Source organism: Condylura cristata, unplaced genomic scaffold (assembly GCF_000260355.1).
Source record: "Condylura cristata isolate star-nosed mole 26May11 unplaced genomic scaffold, ConCri1.0 scaffold00024, whole genome shotgun sequence".
NCBI classification, from domain to species: domain Eukaryota; kingdom Metazoa; phylum Chordata; class Mammalia; order Eulipotyphla; family Talpidae; genus Condylura; species Condylura cristata.
In genome coordinates, this window is record NW_004567125.1 from 8,509,796 (window position 1) to 8,533,368 (window position 23,573).

The 23,573-nt window shown below is 41.2% G+C and overlaps 2 protein-coding genes across 2 annotated transcripts; both read right to left on the reverse strand.

Moving 5' to 3' along the window:
* Positions 1-464: 464 nt before the first annotated feature.
* Positions 465-1,442, reverse strand: LOC101618935 (olfactory receptor 6Y1). Its single transcript, XM_004688354.1, has one exon. The coding sequence runs from the start codon at positions 1,440-1,442 to the stop codon at positions 465-467; it is 978 nt and encodes a 325-aa protein (XP_004688411.1).
* Positions 1,443-10,709: 9,267 nt separating this feature from the next.
* LOC101623736 (olfactory receptor 6P1) lies at positions 10,710-11,663 on the reverse strand. Its single transcript, XM_004688067.1, has one exon. It carries the CDS (start codon positions 11,661-11,663, stop codon positions 10,710-10,712), a length of 954 nt encoding a protein of 317 aa, XP_004688124.1.
* Between the last annotated feature and the right edge of the window lie 11,910 nt (positions 11,664-23,573).

The following is a 23,573-nucleotide window of genomic DNA, read 5'->3' on the forward strand; positions in this document are numbered from 1 at the left end:
CAACACATAGTCACATTCATACATACACTCACACATATACTTATGCACACTCACAGCAGAGAACTGTGTTAAACTTCTCGAGGGTGACATAATCAAAGATAAGAGTATGAGAAAAAGTGTGTAATAATCCTCCTGAGCTCAAGCCCGCCTAAGTCTGTAATTTTGTTTTGGTTTAAATTTTTTAAAGATTTTTTATTTATACTTACAAAAACTGGGGTACAGGCCAGAGGTGTTGGAGGTGAGAAGATTCACCAAAGACAGAGTGGGGAGCAGAACAGGCAGAATGTACTGAAACACACTACTGAGGGGAGCAGCATGTGGGTCAGGAGAGGTCTGCCACACCATGTGAGCAAGATCCTCCCTGGCCTGGGATAGAGCTCACGCTGAAGCAGTTGCAGCTAGCTTCATAGTGCTGCACTTCAACCCACTGTGCAAGCAGGGAGGGCACTAAGTCTGTAATTTTTTTAATTACTCAAAGCTCCATCTTCCCTGGGTCCACTTCCTTTGCAAAGAATGGTCTTCTTGAGTGCTGCCTTTACTTCGCGGTTCCTCAGGCAGTAAATGATGGGGTTGAGCAGTGGGACGATGACAGTGTAGAGAACAGACACCACCTTGTTGGAGTTGTAGGCATACATAAGCTTGGGGCGGGCATAGGTGAAAAGGGTGGTAGAGTAGAAGAGAGTCACAACTGTGAGGTGAGAGGCACATGTAGAGAAGGCCTTTTTGCGTCCCTGAGCAGAAGGGATCTTGAGGATAGTGGTGAGAATAGTGATATAAGATGCCACCACCACACAAAGGGGAACAGCGATGACCATGAGGGCCAAGAAGAAGTCAACCAGCTCAGCCTGTGAGGAGTCCTCACAGGAGACATTGAGGAGCGGAGAAATGTCGCAGAAGTAGTGGTTGATATGGGGTGTGTCACAGTAGCGGAGTCGAGCGATGAAGACCATCTTAATCATGGCAGTCAGGAGGCCACAGACCCAGCACCCCCCGGCCAATATACCACAAAGTTTGCTGGTCATGATAACTGGGTAACGTAGTGGATTGCAAATGGCTACGTAGCGGTCAAAGGCCATGACAGCGAGCAGGATGTACTCAGTGCAGACAAAGGTCACAAAGAAGTAAAGCTGAGTCATGCAGCCATTGAAGGAAATGCTCTTGTCGCGGCTGAGGAAGTCTACTAGCATCTTGGGGCTGATGACAGTAACATACCACATCTCCAGGAAAGAGAGGTGACTCAGGAAGAAGTACATGGGCTTATGCAGCTGTCCATCACTGCGGATGGCCAGGATGATGAGAAAATTCTCGAGCAGTGTCAGCAGATAGGCTGTCAGGAACACAGAGAAGAGGAGGAGCTGGATAGCTGGCCGTGATGGAAATCCCAGAAGAATGAAATGGGTCGTTGTCGTATAGTTATCTCCCTTCAGAACCCTGGAGATCATGATTGGCTGTGGACACAGAAAGGTCAGTTCCTTCCCTCCCCAGAACACTACCTGTGGTTTTGACCTAAGTGGAGCTCACCACCAGCACCCCTGGCACATGGGGGCTCCCCTGCCTTTCGATCTTTATTTCCTCTTAAATGGTGATTGGAACCAAAACTGTTGAGCAAGAATGGACTTTTTATTTTGGAACCAATATCTTGTGTTTTCAAATTAAGCCAAGAGAAGTATCTCATTCAAGAACATAGGAGGTGAAACCAGAATTCCCTCAACTCCCAGTTCTGTGCTTTCCCAATACTAGGGAGTGCAGGAGTGGCCTTTAGACTGCCTTTCATTGCAGACAACTACCCGTATCTATCACATGTGGAGGGTGCAGGGCTCAGTTGCTCATTTTCCAGATATAATTTGTATGACTCTGGATAAGTCATGAAGCCCCATTCACAGAGTGAATCTTTCTGATTGGTGGTTTTTTTTTTTTAATCTATTTAACAAGTTACTAAAAACTTGGATGAATGACTAATTGGGTATACATATTCATAGAAAATTTGACATGAATGTTTACCAGCTTCTCAAAGAACAAAATTGAATGGATTACTTATAAAGTAATATATCCTTTAATCTATTAATAGATTAGGAGTTTAAAAAACACTATAAATTCCACTTTTGTACCACTTTAGCTAGATGAACATAGTATATAAACCTTCAAAATTTTTGGTTATTTTATTTCTTTTTTTAAGATTTATTTAGGCATACAAAAACTGGGGTACAGGCCAGAGGCATGGGTGGTGGAGGATTCACCAGAGATAGAATGGGGAGCAGAACTGGCAGATTGAAATACATTTCCTATGGGAGCAGTGGATGGGTCACGCAAGGTCTGTTCACCATGTGTGTCACCTCTTTAGCTAGGGATCTGATTGAACTCATGCTGCGGTGACTGCGGAGAGCTTCATGGCACTGTGCTTTAACCCATTGTGCCACCAGGGAGGACCTGGTTATTTTATTTCTAAGGTGGATATAATGACGACACATTTTGCGAACATCTAGCAAATTTTAGCATTTAAACATCCAGTTTCCTATAGATATTTATCATTTTCTTTCCCGGATACATGAACAGCACCAATTCCCCAACTACAACAAACATCCAAAGTGGTGGAACAGCAACTATTAAGGAGAAGGGGGGCCCGGGGCTGTGGGGCCTCCTTCAGGGTATTAAATGAAAGAAACCAGAAGTTGTCTGAGAGTAACATCAAAGCAACATGGGTCCAGGATGTCTTCTGCTGGCGACACACCCCGGCAGCCTGCTCAGTCACTTGGCAAACGTTACGGCCTCTTTCTGCTTGGTCTGACAATGGGTGTGGACCTAGACACTAAGTGTCTTTCTAGCTCTAGCCTTCTGTATCCCGCTGCGCAATTCCTCACTTCTGCTCTTCTCCAGAGTCAGTTGCTCTAACTCCCCACTTCTGGCTACCTTGTTTTGTGGCATAAATGTGTGGGGCAGTTGGGGAAAAGTGGTTTATTCCGGAGGAAATGTCTTGGAGAAAAAGCCAGGTAACAACTGCTTACCCTGTTTCCTCTTTATATTGACATCTCAGTTTTAGGATCCTAAAGAGAAGCATCATAGTAAATTCTTGCTTACCCATATTTAGCGAGGAAAACACATGCAGATAACTCAAAAAGGCAAAGAAATTGTAATAGCACAAATGCAACAAGGAATTCTATTTTCTGTTGGAGTATGTCTTTAAATGCCCCTGTCCCTTGAAGCACCACAACTCTTGATCTTGAGTACCACAGTCTAAAATTCACTAGAATTCCCTCAGCCTACTTTCTTTGAATCTCTGTTTTAAGAACCCAAACTAATTTGAAACCCACTGACGAGCAGTTTGGGCCCATTCTCTATTCTGGCTCTCTCACCATATCTCCCGCGAGCAGATGACATGAACTTGTTTCTAGTTACTGAGAGATAACATTGTGGCGGTTGCTGTGCCTTGCTTCACAGTAGCAGGACACCAGTCTCTAGGCTGTGTCCTGGCCGCTGTCCTTGGATACAGCTTTATATTCCAGAGATGTACAAGGGAGCACTACAGGGCCAAGTCTTACCTGGGCCCCTTCCCAGAGGCCCATGAATAAATCCTCCTGAATGAAATGATTGTAAGAATGAGCCCAGAAAATAAGAGACTGCAGTGCTCAAGATTTTAGCAGGAAATATTGCCATTCTCAGAGTAGTGCCGTGGACTTGAATTTGGAAATAAAAACAGGTCATTTAATCATGAATCTAAGAATTAGTGAATAAAGTGGGGCTAATTTCATGGAACTTGCATCTCTGCATTTTTTTCTTTACTTCTGACAGAAATATAGAAATGCTGGTATGGCACTGCTAGATACATTAGCACAAAATAAAAATACAAAGAAATAAAGAGAAAAGAAGGGTGAATGCATTTTTGACTAAGAACATTTGACTGAGGAGTTTCATCATAAAGAATGGGGCTTCTGGGAAACCCGCGGGGATTACAATTGAGATGGGAAAAAAATGTGCAAAATGATGTAAAAATAAACTGTTATATAAAAAAAATGGGGCTTCACTCTGAGCTTCCGATAGCAGCCAAATAAAAAAAGAAACATTGGGCCCTCCCTGGTGGTGCAGCGGGTTAAAGCAGTGCACTAAGGAGCTTAAGCCACTTCTGCATGAGTTCGATCCCCGCCTCCCCCGGAGGAGATCCACATGGCGAGGCAGACCTCTCCTGACCCGCCCGCTGCTCCCCTCAGCAGTGTACTTCGTGGATCTGCCTGTTCTGCTCCCTACTCTGTCTCTGGTGAATCCTCTCATCCTCTGCATCTCTGGCCTGTACCCCAGTTCTGTATGAATAAATAAATAAATCTTAAAAAAAAAAAGAAACATTGGCAGCACAGTGTCATCAGACTTGATCCTCTCCAGTTCTGTTTTCTGGAATTGCAAAGATTCAATCTCATCACTTCTTCAAGGAACAACCATGCATTATGCAAAGGCTGTCAGGTGTATTCAGTGTCCAGCCTTCCCACTCAGGTCACTCACTCCCTGAAGTTTGCGGCCTGCACCTCAGCTAAGCCCAGGTTAACTGGGGCACTTAATGGGAATTACGTCAAAAGGCTGTGAGAATTTACCTGGGATTTAAAAGCTTAATTTCCTTCTGAAATAGACAATATGAAGAGCTTCAGCCTCTTGGGCTTTCTGGTGATGAGGTGCAGGGGAAAGGACTCTGGCTCCCAGGGGACGTGTGGTGGGTGTAATGGGAGGTGAGTCCAATACTGAATTTGGGTTTGGTGAAGGATCTGCTCTGTTACTTTGTGGAGTCAAGAGGTCAAGAAAAGAAAAGCTATGGGGTCAAAGCATTCTAGGCACTGGAGGCATTTAAAAATTGTTAGTGCTGGGCCCTCCCTGGTAGTGCAGCAGGTTAAAGCACAGCACTAAGAAGCTAAAGCCACTTCAGCATGAGTTCAAACCCCACCCCAGAGGTGACCACATGGCGAGGCAGACCTCTCCTGTCCCTCCTGCTGCTCCCCTCAGCAGTGTACTTCGTCGATCTGCCTGTTCTGCTCCCCACTCTGTCTCTGGTGAATCCTCTCACCGTCCCTGCATCTCTGGCTTGTAGCCCAGTTCTGTATGCATAAGTAAATAAAAATCTTAAAAAAATGATCAGTGCTGTGAATATGAATCTGGACAAACTGAGGATCCCAGAAATAATCAAAGTAGATCACAAGTGGTAAGAAATGTGACAGAAACATCATTTGGGCTCAAACTTCCAAATCTTGCCAGAAGATGAGGACAAAGTGTCATTTGGTCTGAGGCAGACCCATCAGTGCTGCAGCCTCACTGGAAAGTCTTTCTTAATGGAAGAACAATTTCTCCTCCTCAAAATCAGTTCCCTCCCCTGTTTTGCCATTTCTAAGTTTGTAGCAGGACAGACAATTCACTGTCAGATCTTAACCCCTTTGCTTATCTTAGTTTCTTGTGTATTTTGAAGACTTAGTCACTTAACACACTTAACACGCCAGAACCATGGCATATGCTATTAAATATTTTTCTTTTCACCCAGGTAATTTTAGGAAAGTAGCTTAAATTCTGTGGGTTTCATTTTGAACATGCTTTAGCACTGCAGTTTGTTTCAGGACCTCAAATTGAGTCTAAGTGTGACCACATGATCTATTTTAAAAAATAATTAGTACAGGGGAAAGAGAACTCACCTTCCTCTTCTTATAATAGGAAAAGAAGTGATCCTCTTTTGTCTTCTAAGGAGATATGGTATCAACAGTGCCACATTATCTAGCTCCCCTTCTTGTGTAAGACACACACATGCACATTCATACATTTTATTCCACCCACCATTCTGCACAGACCCAGGTTCATTGATTTCCTTTCTCTGCACTTTCTTTCTGTCCCCTATGTCAGAGTACACCTGTTCTCTGTGCTTGCAAGGCATAGAATCAAGTTGATGCATCAAATTGATGTGTCTTTAGGAGAGCAGACCACTGGGCAGCTGTAGAGACTTTCACCTAGAGTGGATTCTTACAACAGTCTCAAATGTCATAATAACCTGGACTGTGCTATCTCTGAGTTCCAGATATTTTCCATATGGCTTAATAGACACACATGCTAAAGAAATCTTGATGGGCATAAAGTTACTAAGTTCACTTCCCAACTGCATGCTGATGCTAACACTCCTCATGGTAGGCTCAAAGTGACCCACCTTTAAACAATCAATACAATGAAATAATTTTCATTCTAATAAATTATTAAATCAATAATTTAAATAACAAATAGGTCTCGGCTTACCTTCACAATAATAAATAAAGACTGACCAAACTCTCCTTTTAGAAGTAACAACTCACCATTTTCTCAGTGGTATAAATTATAATCCTTTTCCCAGACTTGTCAGGCATGACCAATATGCACTAAGAAAAGAGAAGAAATCATGTAGGGGGAGAAAGGCGAGGTCCCTAAGCCAGAGAACTGCTGGTCAAGTCTGGTTTGTGTCTCAGCTCAGCTTGGAGAGGGCTCAGAACTAGGCTATTTGTGCTTTTGCTTGCTTTCAAGCAATTGGAGAAGCAGGAGCCAACTTCCACCCCCAGGGGACCTACATATGACAGACTCAGCCCTTTGGAAAGTATTTGTCCTTTCCAGGGCTCAAGGGGGTCCTGAGAGAATACTGCGGGAAGAGCTGGCAAGCTAAGTAGGATCTCGGGGCACGAGAGAGTCTGAGAAATGACGAAGCCACTGCCCTCCTCCTGCACCAGACTGTGGGGATGAAGGGGTCAGGACAGCGTGTGTGTGCATCCTGTTTGTGGGGAACAAGACCCACAAATAATAAATCCTTGGGAGGAAAACAGAGCTATCACCCAAGTCACTTAGCAGAAAATGAGAATGGCATTTACCCATTCTCACTTGGACAGCCAAGTATAAGAGTGTGTGCACACATGTACATGCATGCTCCAAACACTTTTGATATGAATGTCATACTTGAGTGAATAAAAATGTCAGAGGTTTTGGGGGGAAACAAAGAAATAAACAAAATATATTTTGGAAACAGATATTGGAAACAAAATGCATTTCCTTTGAAAAAATAAAAAAATAACCTAAAACTAAAAATTATTTGAAAAAATTTTAAGGGATTAGGTACATATAATAATAGATTGAAAATAAAGAAGGTGAAAACTGCGGTGACTTCTACAAATGGGTCTTTTTTAATCATTTAATGGATATTAAAAAGCATGGATATAGGTGTTTGCTGGTGCTGGTTCAATTTCTCAACCAGACCCTAATTTTCATTTGTTTCTGCATGTCCAGCCTCAGTATGGTGACCTTCTTCCTACCTCTGTTACTTCATAGACAGTTGCTATAAGCCCAGGCATCACATTCAAGTTCAATGGGAGGAAAGAGGAAACACCAGCATCAGCTACATCTTTCTCTTAAAATGAAAGTATTTCCAGTAGAAGACCACTTACATTTATTGGATGAGAAGTGAGCTTTTTAACTACTCCTAACTATAAGAGAAGTTGATAAATAAAAGATATGGCAAGGAGATGCACATTTACTGTCTGGTTTGGAGATGATCTTAGTTTGGGAAAATAATTGCATTATCATAGGGAAGAAAAATGAGTACATTATGGGCCAAATGATTAAAAAGTGCCCATTTCTTTTCTTAATTGGCACAGCGAAGTAGATTAGGAGCATCTGTAAAGAACACTTTACTAAAAAAAAGCTTTTGGTAAAGTAAAATGGAATATTTAGAGATATCTCAAAAATAAATTTCAAGAAAGCTGTTAACACAAGTGTGGAAACCTCTCACAGTAGAGGGACCCCCATCTGGAGGGGTTACCCTGGGAAGGAATGTGACGTGACCAAGTCAGGCAAACAACATCAGGTTGTATCTCGAGCTCCTACTCAATATGTAGGCAGATGACTAGATCATGAGGGTCAAGCACATAATCTAAGGGAGAGAAGTGTCCGCTCTATGCATAGTATTCTAACAGTTACATGTCCTGGTCATTATTAAAAGGACTGTGAACCTTACTGAGACAGCCAGGCATAATTTCAGATTAGGTAACTAGAGATGCTAAACTTCCCAGGCAGTGTTATCTTTTGCACATAATCACACATGGACACTTGGAGCTTTGCTTTCCACCTTTGACCTAGTGAGCCAGCCCATTCTTCCATCTGAGCTTGAGTGAATTGGGTCATGGTTAACAGGACTGGCACATCTGTTCCCGTGAAAATGACCATATTGTCCATGACAGAGCCATAGTAATAGTGGGGCTTGGCATGTACAGCGTGCTCACTGTGCACTAAATGGGTGGCCTGCCAGGTCTTTTTACATGTCACCAGACCACCCAGCTTACATACAGCTGAATGCCATGCTTGGCAAAAAATACAGTCAGAGAAATCCAGGATGGAAACAAAAGCCAGTAGGCAGCATCAGGAAGGAATGTTGCCAGGAGCGAGAGGGCAAGTCCCTGCAATTTAAAGTCAATTTCAGGTGTGTGGATATGGATCTGCACATGTTAGTGTATGGCTTGCCTTGACTTAGAACCCTCAAGCCATGTTTGAGTCAATAATGCTTTTAACACCTCTATGGGTGTGCATAGTTTCCAGCTTAAGTGCAAAAGACTCGCCAAGATAGAAAAGTAGCCCAAAGCTATTCTTACCACCAAGTATTCATAATACTTTCATTATTCTTCCAGTCAAGATGACTTTTACTAATTAGGAGTCATTTGTAGCCTAAACAGTGTTGCTTAGTAACATTTATCAGAACTAGAAAGTTAATCCAAATATATACATATATCACATCATCATATTATATACCTTAGATATCTTGCAATCTTATTTATCTTATTTATCAGAAATTCTTCAATAAAGCTGGCAAAAAGTTAATCCAAAGTAAATTTTATTTACTAAGAGAAGACATTTTAGCCCTTTATTTTTACATACATTATTTGCTTAATATCCACAATAAACATGAGTGGGTGATATTATAATCTCTTATTTTACTATCAGAGGAACTTCATAGTAGCAAAATCTAGATCAAACTGAAATTTTCTTGCCCTTGAGGCAGAATTTTTGACCATAAAATCCCATGCCTTCCATGACTCGATGAGAGGAAAAGAGAATTAATAGACAGTAAACTAAGCTAATCTCAGAGATAGTTCTTTGAAAGGCTGTTTAGAAATCTCATGAAAGTAAAGAAACTTAAACATTTTTAAGTGTATTTTTTTGGTTATTTTATTTTAGATATTGGAAAATGTTACATGACTATTGATCAAGTACTTTTCCTTAACAAACAATTATCCTTTCCCCCCAAAGTCTAGTTCAAAATAGCCTAATTGCACTGACTGACAAAAGTCTGTTATGAATTTTTGTTTAACAGCATATTTTCCATTCTTTTTACATACTGTACATCTATAGAAGCATTGATTTTGTTTCTTCTTCTATTTTAAAAAGATTTATTTATTTATGCCTATAGAACTGGGTTACAGGCCAGAGGTATGGGGGGGGGGGAGAGAGGATTCACCAGAGACAGAGGGGGGAGCAGAACAGGCAGATCCATGGAAATACACTGCTGAGGGGAGCAGCAGGCAGGTCAGGAGAGGTCTGCTGCACCATGTGGGTCAGCACCCTGGCTGGGGATCTAACTCTGCTACACTGGTTTCTGAGAGCTTCATAGTGCTGTGCTTTAAACTGTTATACCACCAGGGAGAGCCAGATCTTGTTTCTAATGTTTAGAAATCTGGGTAAATTGGTCTGGAGTCAGGGTGTGAAACTCTTGTCTAAACCATTCAGGAGAGCTTGGAAGAATGTCTGTACTTCAGGCTTTGAGCCTGAAGATAGTCTACTTACTGCAGAAGTACCTGCGTCTCTCATTTTAAAATAATCTCTGTTCTTCTGGTCGTTTTCCCTTGAAGGCAAAATTTAAAATATTTGGTATGACCTAGGTGCCAGCTAGTTGAATCAGAAGCTGGTCATAGTGCTGGAGAAAATTTTGGAACTGACTTAAAAGTTTTGTAATGCATTTTTCCCATTCCATATACTGCCAAAGACCACATGAGAGTCAACCAACTTCATCTCTTATTGATGTCAAAGAAGGGAAAGGCAGATAAGAGCCACCGTACTAACTGGCATACACATGGCTGATGTCAGCACAGCATTTCTTCCTCCTGTGACTTGCATGGGTAACCAGACTTGAGGAGGGAGAGTATTGATTAGGTACATATATTTTAGTTTAGTTATAATTCTACTTTTGCAATTTCTCTTAGAAGTGGGATTTGGGAATTCGGATCTTTGAAACTATCATAATAAAACCTACATCATTTTATCTTGATATCTTCACCAGCAAATCCCCTTTCTTACATTTCCTTAATTATAAAAGAATACACGTCATCTGGAGTAAGCAATCTCAAACTGTCTGTGAAACACAAGTTTCCTAAGAAGTTGAGAATTATGCATGGGGGGGGGGTTACAATCTGAATTCTACATTCTAGCAGAATCTCCACAAATATTTCAGGGAATCTGGATTTCAACAATCTCCTCTCAGGGAGGGTTCTTACGTAGCTGCTAAACTTCAGTTTGGATATCCACAGATAAGATCAAAGATCATAAACTTTTGTTTGTTTCAGGAGGTTCATAGATAGTATTTAGAGGAACTGTGCACTAATTGATATTTTTTGTTTCCTTTAAGCTTATTTTATGATTCCTTGAGGTGCCAGGAATAAAACCCGGCTCCTTCTGACAGCATCTGTTGTGCATCAGTCTGAGATAGCCCTGGGATAGAGGCATCTTCCCAGCACCACTTTCCTGAGGGCATCCTTCACCTCCTTGTTCCTTAGGCAGTAAATGGCTGGGTTGAGGAAGGGCACAATGACCGTGTAGAGCACAGAGATGATCTTGTTGTAGTTGAAGGTATACATGGCCCGGGGCCTTGCATAAGTGAAGAGGGTGGAGGAGTAGTAGATGATGACCACCGCCAGGTGAGAGGCACACGTGGAGAAGGCTTTGTGGCGCCCCTGAGCCGTGGGAATTCTCAGGATGGCTATAATAATGGCAGCATAGGATGAAACCACCGCCAGCAGAGGGAGCAGAATCATCACAAGGGCCAAGAGGAAGTCTACTAGCTCTGCTTGCTCTTTGTCAGAGCAAGTGAGGTTAAGTAGTGGGGAGATATCACAGAAAAAGTGGTTGATGATGTTAGGGCCACAGTAGGACAGTCTGGAAATGAAAAGAAGCTTCATCATCGAGCTGAAGAAACCACTGCCCCAAGAAAACACAGCAAGACGAGTGGCCAGGCTGGAAGGCATGAGAGTAGGGTAACGGAGAGGTTCACAAATGGCCAGGTAGCGGTCATAGGCCATGACAGCCAGCAGGACACATTCAGTGCAAGCTAAAGCAATGAAGAAGTAGAGTTGGATCATGCAGCCTATATAGGAGATCTTTCGGTCCTGGGTAAGAAAGGCTCCCAGGAGTCGGGGAACTGTGACGTTAACGTACCATAGCTCCAGGAAGGAGAGATGGCTAAGGAAAAAGTACATTGGACGGTGGAGGCTTGGTGTGAGCCATATTGTAGACACGATGAGTGCATTCTCCAACAATGTCAACAGATAGATTGCAAGGAAAAGGGCAAAGAGGAAGAACTGGAGGGGTGGAGAGGTAGGGAAACCCACCAGAATAAACTCAGTTACGTGGCCTCCACTCGAATTGCTCATGATTTCTGTCCACTTGACCGCCTAAAAAATAGTAAGAAGAAAAAGATGCCGAAAGACCAGTGGATCAAACTGTGAATATCCCCTCACAGATTAAGACTTTCTAAAGGCACACAACAGCTTATTATCAATTATTATCACATCATTTTGTCTATTTCACTTTTCTATTTCATCTGTCCCCTCAAGGGAAAACTTCGTAAACTTGAGGTTTGTACTCAACCTCAGCTACCACGAGTGTGTGATAAATGCTTACTGGATGATTTCAGGACAAGTCTTAATATTTCAATTCTCATTTTCCTACTCATCATATGTTCTTTCTGACTTCCTACAGCCCCCTGAGCCTCACAGCATCTTTACTCAGTAAAGATGAATGAGTAAAAAAATGGGATGATAGAAAGCTGGAGCCTAAGGGCCATCAGACTAAGAGGAAGTAGTTCGAAGACCTCGCTTGGTTTATTTTACAAGGCAACATGAGAGGAGGGAGGTTGGTTTTGGAAAAGTTTATTTACAGTTAGAGAAACTGAGTACAGCGGAGGTGCGGGAGTGCTATTCCCAAAATGAGTTAGTTTCTCATTTATTTGCAAGTATTTTTGCAAGTATTCTGTTTCCCAAGGCTGGTGTGGTAGGTTAAAAATTGGACTCTCAAAAGGTCTCCATATACTAATCTCTGGAATTTGGAGATGCTACATGGTATGCAGAGACTGCAGGTGTGATTAAGGTAAGGGTATTAAGGTAAAAGGTTATCCTGGAGTATCCACATAAACCTAAACATGAAATTGTAAGAGTCCTTATTAGAGAGGCAGAGGGAATTTTGAATCACATGGAGGACAAAATGAATCATGCAATATGATTCAATATCATACAATACCATACAATATGAAGAAGGAAGAGGCAAAGATTTAAAGTTGCTGGCCTTGAAAAATGAAGTGAGGTGATCAGAAACCGAGGCTGTCAGCAGCCTCTGGAAGCTGGTGGAGGCAAGGAGTGAATTCTTCCAGGAGTCTCTGGGTAGCGAGTGGCCTTGAATTTCGCCAAGTGAAATTGATTTCAGACATGTAAGACAGAATAAATCTCCACTGTTTTCACTAACAAATCTGTAGTAATTTATTACAATAGTTACAGAAAATGAGGCATAAAAGTGGAAGAGGTGGTCAATGCCTCCCATCCTTTGATGCCTTCCCACTCCTGGCAATATTGCCAGGGCCTGGTGTCTTGCAAAATTATACATCCAATTTGAGATTGGATCACTTGTTAGGCAGCATCGAGAGTTTTCATTTTGGTGAGACTTAAAATGCTTGTATTCACATTTTCTTTCCTTTAAGCTACTTAAAAAATATGCAGTGTGCATATTTGTAATTTGACATTTATTTTTATCATACATTTAAGTAGTGCAGGGAATGTAATTTCCACTGTCTTGTTAGCATTGACATTTTCAATGAAACTATTCCAACATTCCTTTACATGGTTTACAAAATCTAAATGCTGGTGCTATGATACTCTTTAAAAAATTATATGAATGTATGTGTTTTTAAAAATGGAATTTTTCATTGTTTTTCTCATTGAATACATAACCCATGGTATTGTGATATATTTTTATAGTGACAAGATTTTTACTGACTTCTCTATGTATATGTCAAGTCTGTCTCAGTTATCATCTATCCATACACCTATCTGTCTACATGTTTTCTGTTTCCTGTGCTCTTAACATTATATGTATCTCAAGAACGATTGCCTCCTAGATGTAATTATTATTATTAGCCTATATTCCATCAAACTGATAGAAATATATGACAAATGGTAGATGAGAGCTAGACTTTTGGTGGTGATCATAATGTTGCATATACAGATGTCAAATTATAATGCCACACACTATATAGATAATGTTATATATAAATCTATATAATGTTTCAAACACATATTGCTATAATAAAAATTTTTTAAATACATTGATCAAAAATCTTGAATATCTTGGAATCTTGGAATATCACTAATCATATAGATTCACCATTCCCCCCCCCTCCAATTCTTGTGTGCATTCACAAAGATGACTTTAATCATAGTAAGAAAGTTTGAAAAATTTCAGCATCAACTCCATTCTTATTTTTCATTTTGGAGATATAAACACTGAGAAAAGTAGTTTGCTTAAATAAATGACATTGGTATACCATAGCTCAGAGAATGGAAGTCCTATAGTTATAGCAATAACATTAAATTCTTGAATTTCTATTAGTTATATGCAGAAATCACACAGTGATCTATCACCCAAATGACTTTTATTGATTTGTTAGCTGACAATTCAATTAGCCTGTACATCCAGAACCTTGGAAAGTCTTCTTGTTCCCTCCAATGCACAGAAACCCAGTTTTGGGAAACTGACTTAATGTGCCAGATACTTTTCTGAGAGGGAATTTGAAGAGGAGGTATGGGCAGTAGAAATGGGGACAGAGAAGGAAGGGAACCCTAGACTTCTGGCTAGGTCATAACAGAAAATGGGACAACTAAAAAGTGCTGGCTGGAGACCTCCCCACAGGTCACAGTAAGGAATCTGGGTGCTGAAGTAGACTGAGCAGGGATAGGAGGCCTGCAAAGGGGCAAGTCTGTACCCCACTGTGCTCAGCATCCAGGGCACAGCAGGTAACATGCAGATCACTACTACTAGGGACATAGCACTTAGTAAATACAGTGCAATGAGTTTCAGTCTTGATTTGTATAATCTTGAATAATTTACTTCATTCAGATACATATTTAGTAAATTAAATGAGCTGAATGCAAACTAGAGTTCTCTGCAGTTGTAGCATTGAATGAAATGTGAGGGGGGTATTCCAGGGTGGCCCAGGATTGGGAAGAGAGAAGTTTCAGGAAAGCAGGCAGAGAGGGGAAGCTGCTAAGAAACATTGTTGCTTCACAGATATTTTCAGTCAGTGCTTGCTGTGCAGCCCACTGTGGCTTAAGTAGTCTGCTGGCTCAGACTTAAGCTTGCAAGTAGGGCCCTTTGCCCCCAGAAGTGCCCGTAATCTTAACTGCCTATTCCTTTGGGTCACGGTACATCACCTTTGTCAGTTTATAGCTCAGCTGTTGAAACAGAATGCTTTTTTCTCTGCAGGCCCAGCTTATTGCCAAGCAATTTTGCCAGTCAGAGCAACCCCTCCCTTCTCTTGCCAGTCCCTGTCTCTCCCGGTTATCTCCATCCTGCACCAAATCTGCCCTCCCTTTCCAAGGAGATTTCATGGCAGACTGTTTTGGATCACAGCTCTAATTCCCCTGGTTGCTCTAAGTAGACCCAAATACGGTGTGTTCTGAAATCTTGTGTTATTCTAGTTTATCTGTTCATGCTACCTCTAGGCAATGTCATTTCTTTTCAGTTTGGGAACAGCAATCCTTCTCCACTGGTACTTCAAGATTTTTGTGATAACTCACTGGCCCCCCCCCATATATATATATATTTTAACAGAGCCATCGTCCCAATAGTAGATATGATTTATAGGATAACTACCTGGATTTTCCCTCTTCAAGATCTAAAACTCTCACTTATTCTCTATTTCATTAAGTTCAATACTTTGCATGCAATAGGTCCAAATCAATTTTTATTTAACTAGGTAGTAAAAAATAAGTGACCCAACCATCCCTCTCTTGAGCATTTATCTAAAGATATAAAGTCATCAACACAAAACCCATATGTTCCACAGGGTTAGCAGCGGCATTATTTACAATAGTGGGACATGGCGGCCGCCTGACTATCTGTGGATGGATGATTGGCACAAGAAGTGTGGCCTAGCCACACCATGGAGTATTATAGAGGCATAGAAAGGGCAAAAGGGTGGCCATTTTCAATAAGATTGAGGGACTTTGAGATAATTATGTGCAGCAAATTAAGTTAGAAAGATAGAAACAGGCATTGGCCATTTACAAGGCAGGTCGTTTGGTAACATAAGACATGTGCAAATGGCAGTGGCCATGAATAAACTTCCTGAGGCTACAGGTTGGAGTGACAGGAGACGCATGGAATGATGGTGGGGAAAATGAATGAATAAGTGAACAAAGCAATAGTGTAGGAACATGGGACACTCATATTTCTTCTCTGTCTTGGAGGCAGAAGTCCAAGCTGCCTCCTGACTTATCCACTAGACCATCTGCTGCTGCTGGGGATATCTGTCATTCCTGCTTCATTAGACTGTGTGAAGATCAATGAGACAATTTGGGGAGGGTGCTTTACTCACAATGGAAAACACAGTCAATTTAAAACACACTGATGATTCCATAGGTGTATGGCTTGATGCCATGCAGATGTCATGTGGATTCCCCAGTTTGCTATTTATGACTGCTTGGGTTGCAATCTAAACTCTACCTCCTGGTTCTCTCCTAAATGAAGCCTGAATAACACATTGCCTGGCCTCAAATGACCCCCTGCAGGGAACCACACAAACCTTCATCCAGCAACAAATAGTACAGGGCCTTGTACTCAGGCATATACCATGTTCAGAGAAAAGAAAAGTTATTTTTCTCTTCATTTGTTCATCACAAGTTGGATAATTGTAACTCACTTAGCAAAGAATCAAAAACTGAGAACAGGTTGGAATTATTATTATGTTGCTATCATAGCCTATGTCCACTTGGCATGTTAAGAAGACAAAATGATGAAACTGATTACTATGTGTAAGGAACCCAGTCCTGCTCATGTGCTCACTTAGCCTTCATAATGTTTTACTGAATTTAGGGAACTTTACCTCTACTTACAAATGACACAGAGATGAGAACTTATTTTTCTAGATGACACATTGAGGAAATTGTAGAACTGGGATAAGTCCAGATAATAATAGCAAACTTAATCATGATCCTTACATGGCTTTTGTGGGACCAGGTAGATGTCCATGGGTAGAGTATGGATTCATTCTATAAAGTGTGTGTGTGTGTCTGTGTCTGGCTCACCCATGTATGGTAATGTATCATGTAAGATATCTCACTTGGGTGATGGTGTGGACTTGGACTGGATATGATAGGTCTGACATTATGTCTGGTCTTAGGGCAAGGGGAATACTGCTCTGTCAGTGTAGCAAGATTGGTAGTTGTCTCTCCTACACTGACCTGTTCTCTCTGGACTCCTCAGTCCCACATATGATCTCATGTCCAGTGCAGGGTGTTTACCACACCTCACCACAGTGAAACTTCAAACCACTCCTTTTGCTTGTAAAGCTTTCAAATGTGTTTCTAAGGCATCAGTAGTCAGTACGAGGTGGTTGAATGACTAAACTTTTTTAGGTTTTAAGAAAATTGAACTTCTGGAGAAATTCAAGAGATTTTCAAGAATATGAGGGACCCGAGAGTAAGGGGAATAAGCAGATTTAGGATCCTGGGGTGTCAAAGCTGATTAGGGAACCAAAGGACTAAGGGGCTTGCTTAGTCCTTTGCTTGCCTGTCCTTTGGCTTTGCTCACATACCTTATCTGGGCAGGTATGGTCAGCCTCAGCCACTCTTCAAAAAAGCCGACACTTCATGTTGGACTCTGCATCATTCGTGGCAAGACAGATGCTGGGCAAGAGGGGCCCATAAGCACCTGGGAGCAGTGGTAGCCAGCCCTTATCACCACATCATCAGGGACAGAGCCTCGAAGGACTCATTGTCATGGTGACCTACCTCTCCCCAACAAGGCCATGTCCAAGTCACCTTAGGGAGCCTTCCTATCAGGGCGCCTTCCTATCAGGGCATACAAAAAACTATGAGAGCCAAGTCCTAAGGGACATAGCTCTGGAGGGAAGTAGAAAAATGTTCTCGAGTTCACTGTCTGAGAGCCACTGTAGCATGCGTTTGCGCATGCTGTTTTCAGAGGTACAAAACAGGCTATTAGTCTGCATCAGTGAATAGACACAATGATAATTCAAATATAAAATTCTATTGAGAAAATAAGACAATAGAGTAAAGAATTTTGGGCAAATTAATTTTGACACTCTTTAGACTCGTAAATATTTTGAGAAAACATTATTAGTCAAACTGCTACCTTGTTTTTAGGAGGGGGGGACTCTTCTCCCATCCACAGTCTGCAAGCCCAGAGGAGGAAAGTGTCTTCTTACCCTCACCATTACATCCCTTTGTGGCTAGAAGTGGGATAAGGGGGCACCAGGGAAGACCTTAGTATAAGTGGAGTGAGGATGGGCAGAGGAGTAATTGATGATTCTGGCTTCCTGGCTCAAGTACGATTATGTTTCTGGGAATGCAGGCTTTCCTTTCACTCACAGCTCTGGTTCTCCTGACGGTGGCTCTTGCCCAGTGGCTCCTCTACTTCTCTTTCTTTTGAAGTTCTCACAAATTGAATAGTCTGCCTCTTGGGATACATGTTGAACTCTCTGTCACTAGAAGTGTTCAAGCAAAGGCCAAGTGAACATTTCTTAGGGCAAAATATTGGAAAGTGAGTGTAGGAAATAGAGTCGACTGTCCACACCTCTCTAGAATATGGAAGTTTGTTGTTACAGCAGAATAATAGGGTTGCAAGGAATAGAGCTTTGCAGAAGGTTCGTTGATGTTTTAAGGAGTGGGAAAATTTACATACCTCACTGGGGATAGTCAGTTATGCAGCATCAACCCAAGAGTGTTCATGGAGCTGGAGTTTTCCAAGCAACTTTTTTTTTTTTTAAGATTTACTTATTTATGCATACAGAACTGGGGTACAGTAAGCCAGAGGTGCAGGAGTGGTGAGAGCCTTCACCAAAGACAGAGTGGGGAGCAGAACAGGCAGATTGATGATGAAGTACACTGTTGAGGGGAGCAGCGGGTGGGTTAGGAGAGGTCTGCTGCGTCATGTGGGTCAGTTCCAGGGCTGGGGATTGAACTTGCATCGAAGTGGCTGCAGCTCACTTGCAGTGCTGCGTCTTAAGCCGTTGTGCCACCAGGGAGGGCCCACCAAGCACCTTTCTAAAAAGGCATTTTTCATATCTTACTCTTGAGGCTAAAAGTGAAGGGGTTGAGGACAGGAGTAATGACCGAATAAGGGCCTGCAACGACAATGCCATTGCCTCCTGGGGCTTCTGGCTTTAAGTAAACAATAGATGCAAAACTAAAGTGAATGATGACCACTATGAAGTGGGAGGCACAGGCAGAAAATGCCTTCTGCTTGCTTTCAGCTAAGGAATTCTGAGTTGTATTTTCCAAGAGATGAACCATTTCTAGCAGGAGATGTATTCTGTGGAGGTGGCTGGCTGGTTTGCACACCTGGCTTGAAGCTTTCTTTATGACTTCATAACACTCTGGACTTCATGTATGAGTCCAGAGTGTTCCTAATTATACAGCTCGTGATGCTGTCTCCCAGTGCTTCCCAGTTTCTAACTTCTGAATATGGAGGAGGACTTGGAACATCAATCAAACCAGCAATCTGCACAATGGGGCACACATGTTCTGGGGCTGGGAGAGCCTAGCGATGGAGGCTGGAAATAACCCCATTTTTAAAAGATCAATGTATTTAAAAGCAAATTGAAAAAAAAACATATTACACTATTGAGGTGTTTGATGAAGACATTTGGGAATAATAATTTTGACAGTCTTACAGCACATGGTGAAGAAAACCAGACAAACATAGGTACAATTTTTCTAAAGGTTTATTTATTTATTCATACAGAGTTGGGGTACAGGCCAAAGGTGCAGGGGTGGTGAGAGGCTTCACCAGAGACAGAGTGGGGAGCAGGACAGACAGATAGACAAAGTACACTGCTGAGGGGAGCAGTGGGCAGGTCAAGAAAGGTCTGCCACACCATGTGGATCTCCTCCGGGGTGGGGGATCAAACTCGCACTGAAGCAGCTGCGGCCAGCTTGCAGTGCTGCATCCTAATCCATTGAGGCACCAGGGAGGGCCCATAGGCCAATTTTTTATAACATCAGAAGAAAATGGGAAGCACGCTATAGATTTTATTACAGACACATAGTGGTTATTTTACTGAAAATTGAGATATATTAGTCTGGGAATTTTCTGAATACGTTTCTCAGTTCTGCTGCTAATCCAATCTGTGCCCTCATGAAGTTATCATTTTTGTACTGACATTTGGTTTATAAAAGATATTATGAGAAGTTCTAAGTAATTTCTGAACTCCATCATCTATAGAAATGTTACAGAGGTAAATGAGAGAGGAAGGAAAATCATGCATAAGTTGATTAAGGACACTTCTTGTCATAACTCTGGTTTCTTTCCTGGAACCATTTTGGTGGCTTGTGTACAGGCAGAATAATTACACCCTTCCATCTGTGGTCACTGACTCATGACAAGTGTTTCTGCCACTTTCTCATGCAATTCCACTCTAGAATTGATTGTTCACTCTAGGGGAGCTGTACAATCTGAGAAATAGAGATTAATGACTTACTCACTCATGATTGGTGTAGCAGACATCACGTGAACACTAGACTCAAATTCCACTCCCTGACTTTGGATCAACCAGCCTGCTGTGGTCAGGTAGCTGCCACTTCACATCACTGTTATTATGGCTAACCCTGGAAGACACTCTGCTAAGTGAGATAATCTGACAGCAAAAGATGGACATTATGGAACTTAAAAAACTGACTTCATAACCAGAGAGGAAAATGGTGGTTAGCAGTGGCTGGGGTGTGGGGTGGGGATAAGATGCTTGGAACTACTGGGTAAGGCACTCATGGGCACCTGATGGCACAATGACTAAAGAGACATAGCTGAATTATAAATATTAAGCTAGTTAGGAGACTAGATCTTAATTGTTCCCAATACTAGAAGGAATGATAATTATGTGACAGGATAAAGGTGTCAGCTAACATTACAATGACCAACATATTACATTATAAATGTATTAAAAAATGTTGTACATCTTAAACTTCCCAATGTTATACATCAAGTATATGTCATCAAAATAAATGAATAGATTTATGTAATTACTCGGATTTATGTAATTTAATGGTTTTCTGCAGAAAAATTTATATCAAACGTCTCAATTTGAATCATTTAAGTTTTTGTAGGTTACAGCAAGAACAAGATGCAAAAACATCCTATCCTACTTTCTATTCCACACCATTTTAGACATCTAGTGCAGTAAGAAAACAAAAGTAATAAAATATACTTGTATGTTAGAAAATCCAAAATGATCTGCAGATAAATTGCGACAATTAATAATCAAAATATTGCTGGGCATGGTACATAAATAAATTGTACTTATAAATTAGAATATGATCCAAAATTCTATATTATATATAGATATTTACACAATATCAAGATGTTATGAATAAATAAAATAGTGATCACAAAGATGTTTACCTCACTAAGCTATTTGAATGACATTCTGAATCCATGCTTTATTTCATAATATAGATATTAAAATGAATCCATAGTATGAGAGAACACATATGCAACAATGTTTAGAAAAGACACTTTTATTTGAGATATAAAATCCCTATCAAAAAATAGATAATCCAATAGCAAAATTGTCCAGGAGATATGAATAGATCTTTCATAAGAGAAAATATCCAAATGTTATATATTCACAGATGAATGTGTGACACCCTTCCATCTGTGGTCACTGCCTCATGATAAGTGTTTCTGCCACTTTCAGAAAACAATAAAATGGACATTAAAACCCTCAATTTGATATCACAACCCAACTACTTAAAAGGTTAGTATTAAAAATCTGGACTAACAAGTGTTGATGAAGCTGTGAATTAACAGATCACTTGCACACTCTGAGGAGAGCCTTCAGTTACTTTTAGAAAACTGATTGGTATCACTGCCTTGTGTAAAAGAGAAATTTGATCTCATGTAAGCCACTTTCATTTTGGAGCAGGTAATGGAGGCGTCACTTCATTGTATTATTATTATACTTAAATAATTATACTTATTATGCATACAGAACTGGAGTACAGGCCAGAGGTACCGGGGTGGTGAGAGGATTCACCAAAGACAAGAGTGGGGAGCAGAACAGGCAGACTGACGAAGTACACTGCTGAGGGGAGCAGCGGGCTGGTCAGGACAAGTCTGCTGTGCCAGGTGGATCTCTGCTGGGGCTGGGGATGGAACTTTCTCAGAAGCGGCTGCGGCCAGCTTGCAGTGCTGCGTCCTTATCTGTTGCGTCACCAGGGAGCGACACTTCATTGTATTATTAAGATAATTAAATAAGCTATTTATAAAATTCTTAGCAAAGCGTCTCGTATAGAGTACATGGTCAGTAAAGGCAACTGCATACTGTTTTCTGCATCCATAGTGAAAAGTGTAAAAGCAGTTCCTCTAAGGTCTATCTCCAAGAACATATTGGCTGTTTTTCTACAGAATTTATGTTTTCAGGTTTGATGTTCAAATCTTTATCTTTGATAAATTTGATAAAAATTCTGTGCTCCTGGTTATCTTTCCTGATTCCCTGAACTTACCTTTCTGCAATTAATTGAGAATCTAGAATTCATTGAGTTTCTTCATGCATGTTCTTCTAAAATCTTGGTCTGTTAGCTCCTCTAATTCCGAGTCATAAAATCTGGTCTGGAATGTTACCTCTCTATCAACGTTGCCATGCTATGCTGCCGAGTTAGAATTTCCCTACACAAGTGTTTTGTCTTCTTTTTCTCCCAGTAGGCGGAGCTGTGGCTTTAGTTTTGGTCTCCTTATTTATCAAGGAGGTGAGGGTGCGCAGAAATAGGAGTCCAAATGCCTCAGTGATACAGCTCAGAGCGTTAAGGTGGGCGAGGGCATGCCAATCATGGGCCACCTGTGCCACCACTCCTCTCTCCACGACCAGAACGAGCTCCAGTGCTTGCCTGGACCTGCTTTCCAGCTCCCTGATCAGCATCACCGGTCCACGTGACTCACAGTGATTTTTCTCTCTAGGCTTAGCAGGGTTCTCTTCACCTCTTCCCAACTTTCAGTTCCTGAGTGGTGGAGGCAAGGGCTTTATGGCTGCTCATGCTATTCCAACCCAACACCCAACGACCGCGCCTCTGTTCCGGCCTCACTCAGCAAGCATCTTGGCATTTGCACATTCACGGTAGCACCTGTGTCAGTCCTGGCATAACATAGCATGCCCCTCTGCCCAGTTTGCGCCTCCATCAGGAATGGCCACCCCCTCAGGCACAGCGCCCTCCCTCCCAGCTCCCTTCTCCACTACCTAAGTGAATAACCCAGAGACCATCCAGGGTGGGGTTGGGAGGATGCATGAATCGGTCAATGATTTTGGTGAGAACTGGTGAGATTTACATGTGGATAATAGTTATGTTTTGGTTGTGCTCAGGGGAGACTTGGCCAAAGCCAGCTGTTCCACCAAGTTGTAGTTCCCACCCTGTTTCTGCTTTTTGCAAATCTTTTCTCTTTAATCCAGATTAATCTTATTGGAATTTATCCAGTTTTAAAGACCCAAATTTTGGTATTGCACGACTTAAATTTATTTTATTTTATTATTTACTAGTCATGCCTTTATTATGTTTTTGTAATCCTCCTTTTGAGTTAATTTTAGCTCTTTTTTTTAAAAATTGAATGCTTAATTAAAAAAATCATGATTTTAATAATTTATTTTAAATTAAGAACTTAAATGAAAAAAATTGCTCTTAAATAATTTATCTACATTTCACAACTGTAAGAAATTTTTTTTCATTTCATTAAAGTGGAAATGTTTCCTTATTGTTCTTGTGTTTCCTCTTTGATCGTAAGTTATGTAAAATGAAAGAATAGAAACTTTATTCATCTCCACATCATTTGTACCAATTATTGCAACCACAGATGGAACTACTTCAATTGGTCCAGCTAACATCAGGGACCTTCCTGGATGGAGGTATCCATCCAGGGTAGATTATTTAACCAGAAATAAGGTGAATGGGGTCACTGGGTATGAAACAGAAGAGGAGGAATTAATAAAGGTCTGAAAGGATCCAGTAATTCCTTTCTCATAGCTAAAAATGCTCAAATATGGATAACAACAGTAAAATCTATCATTACAA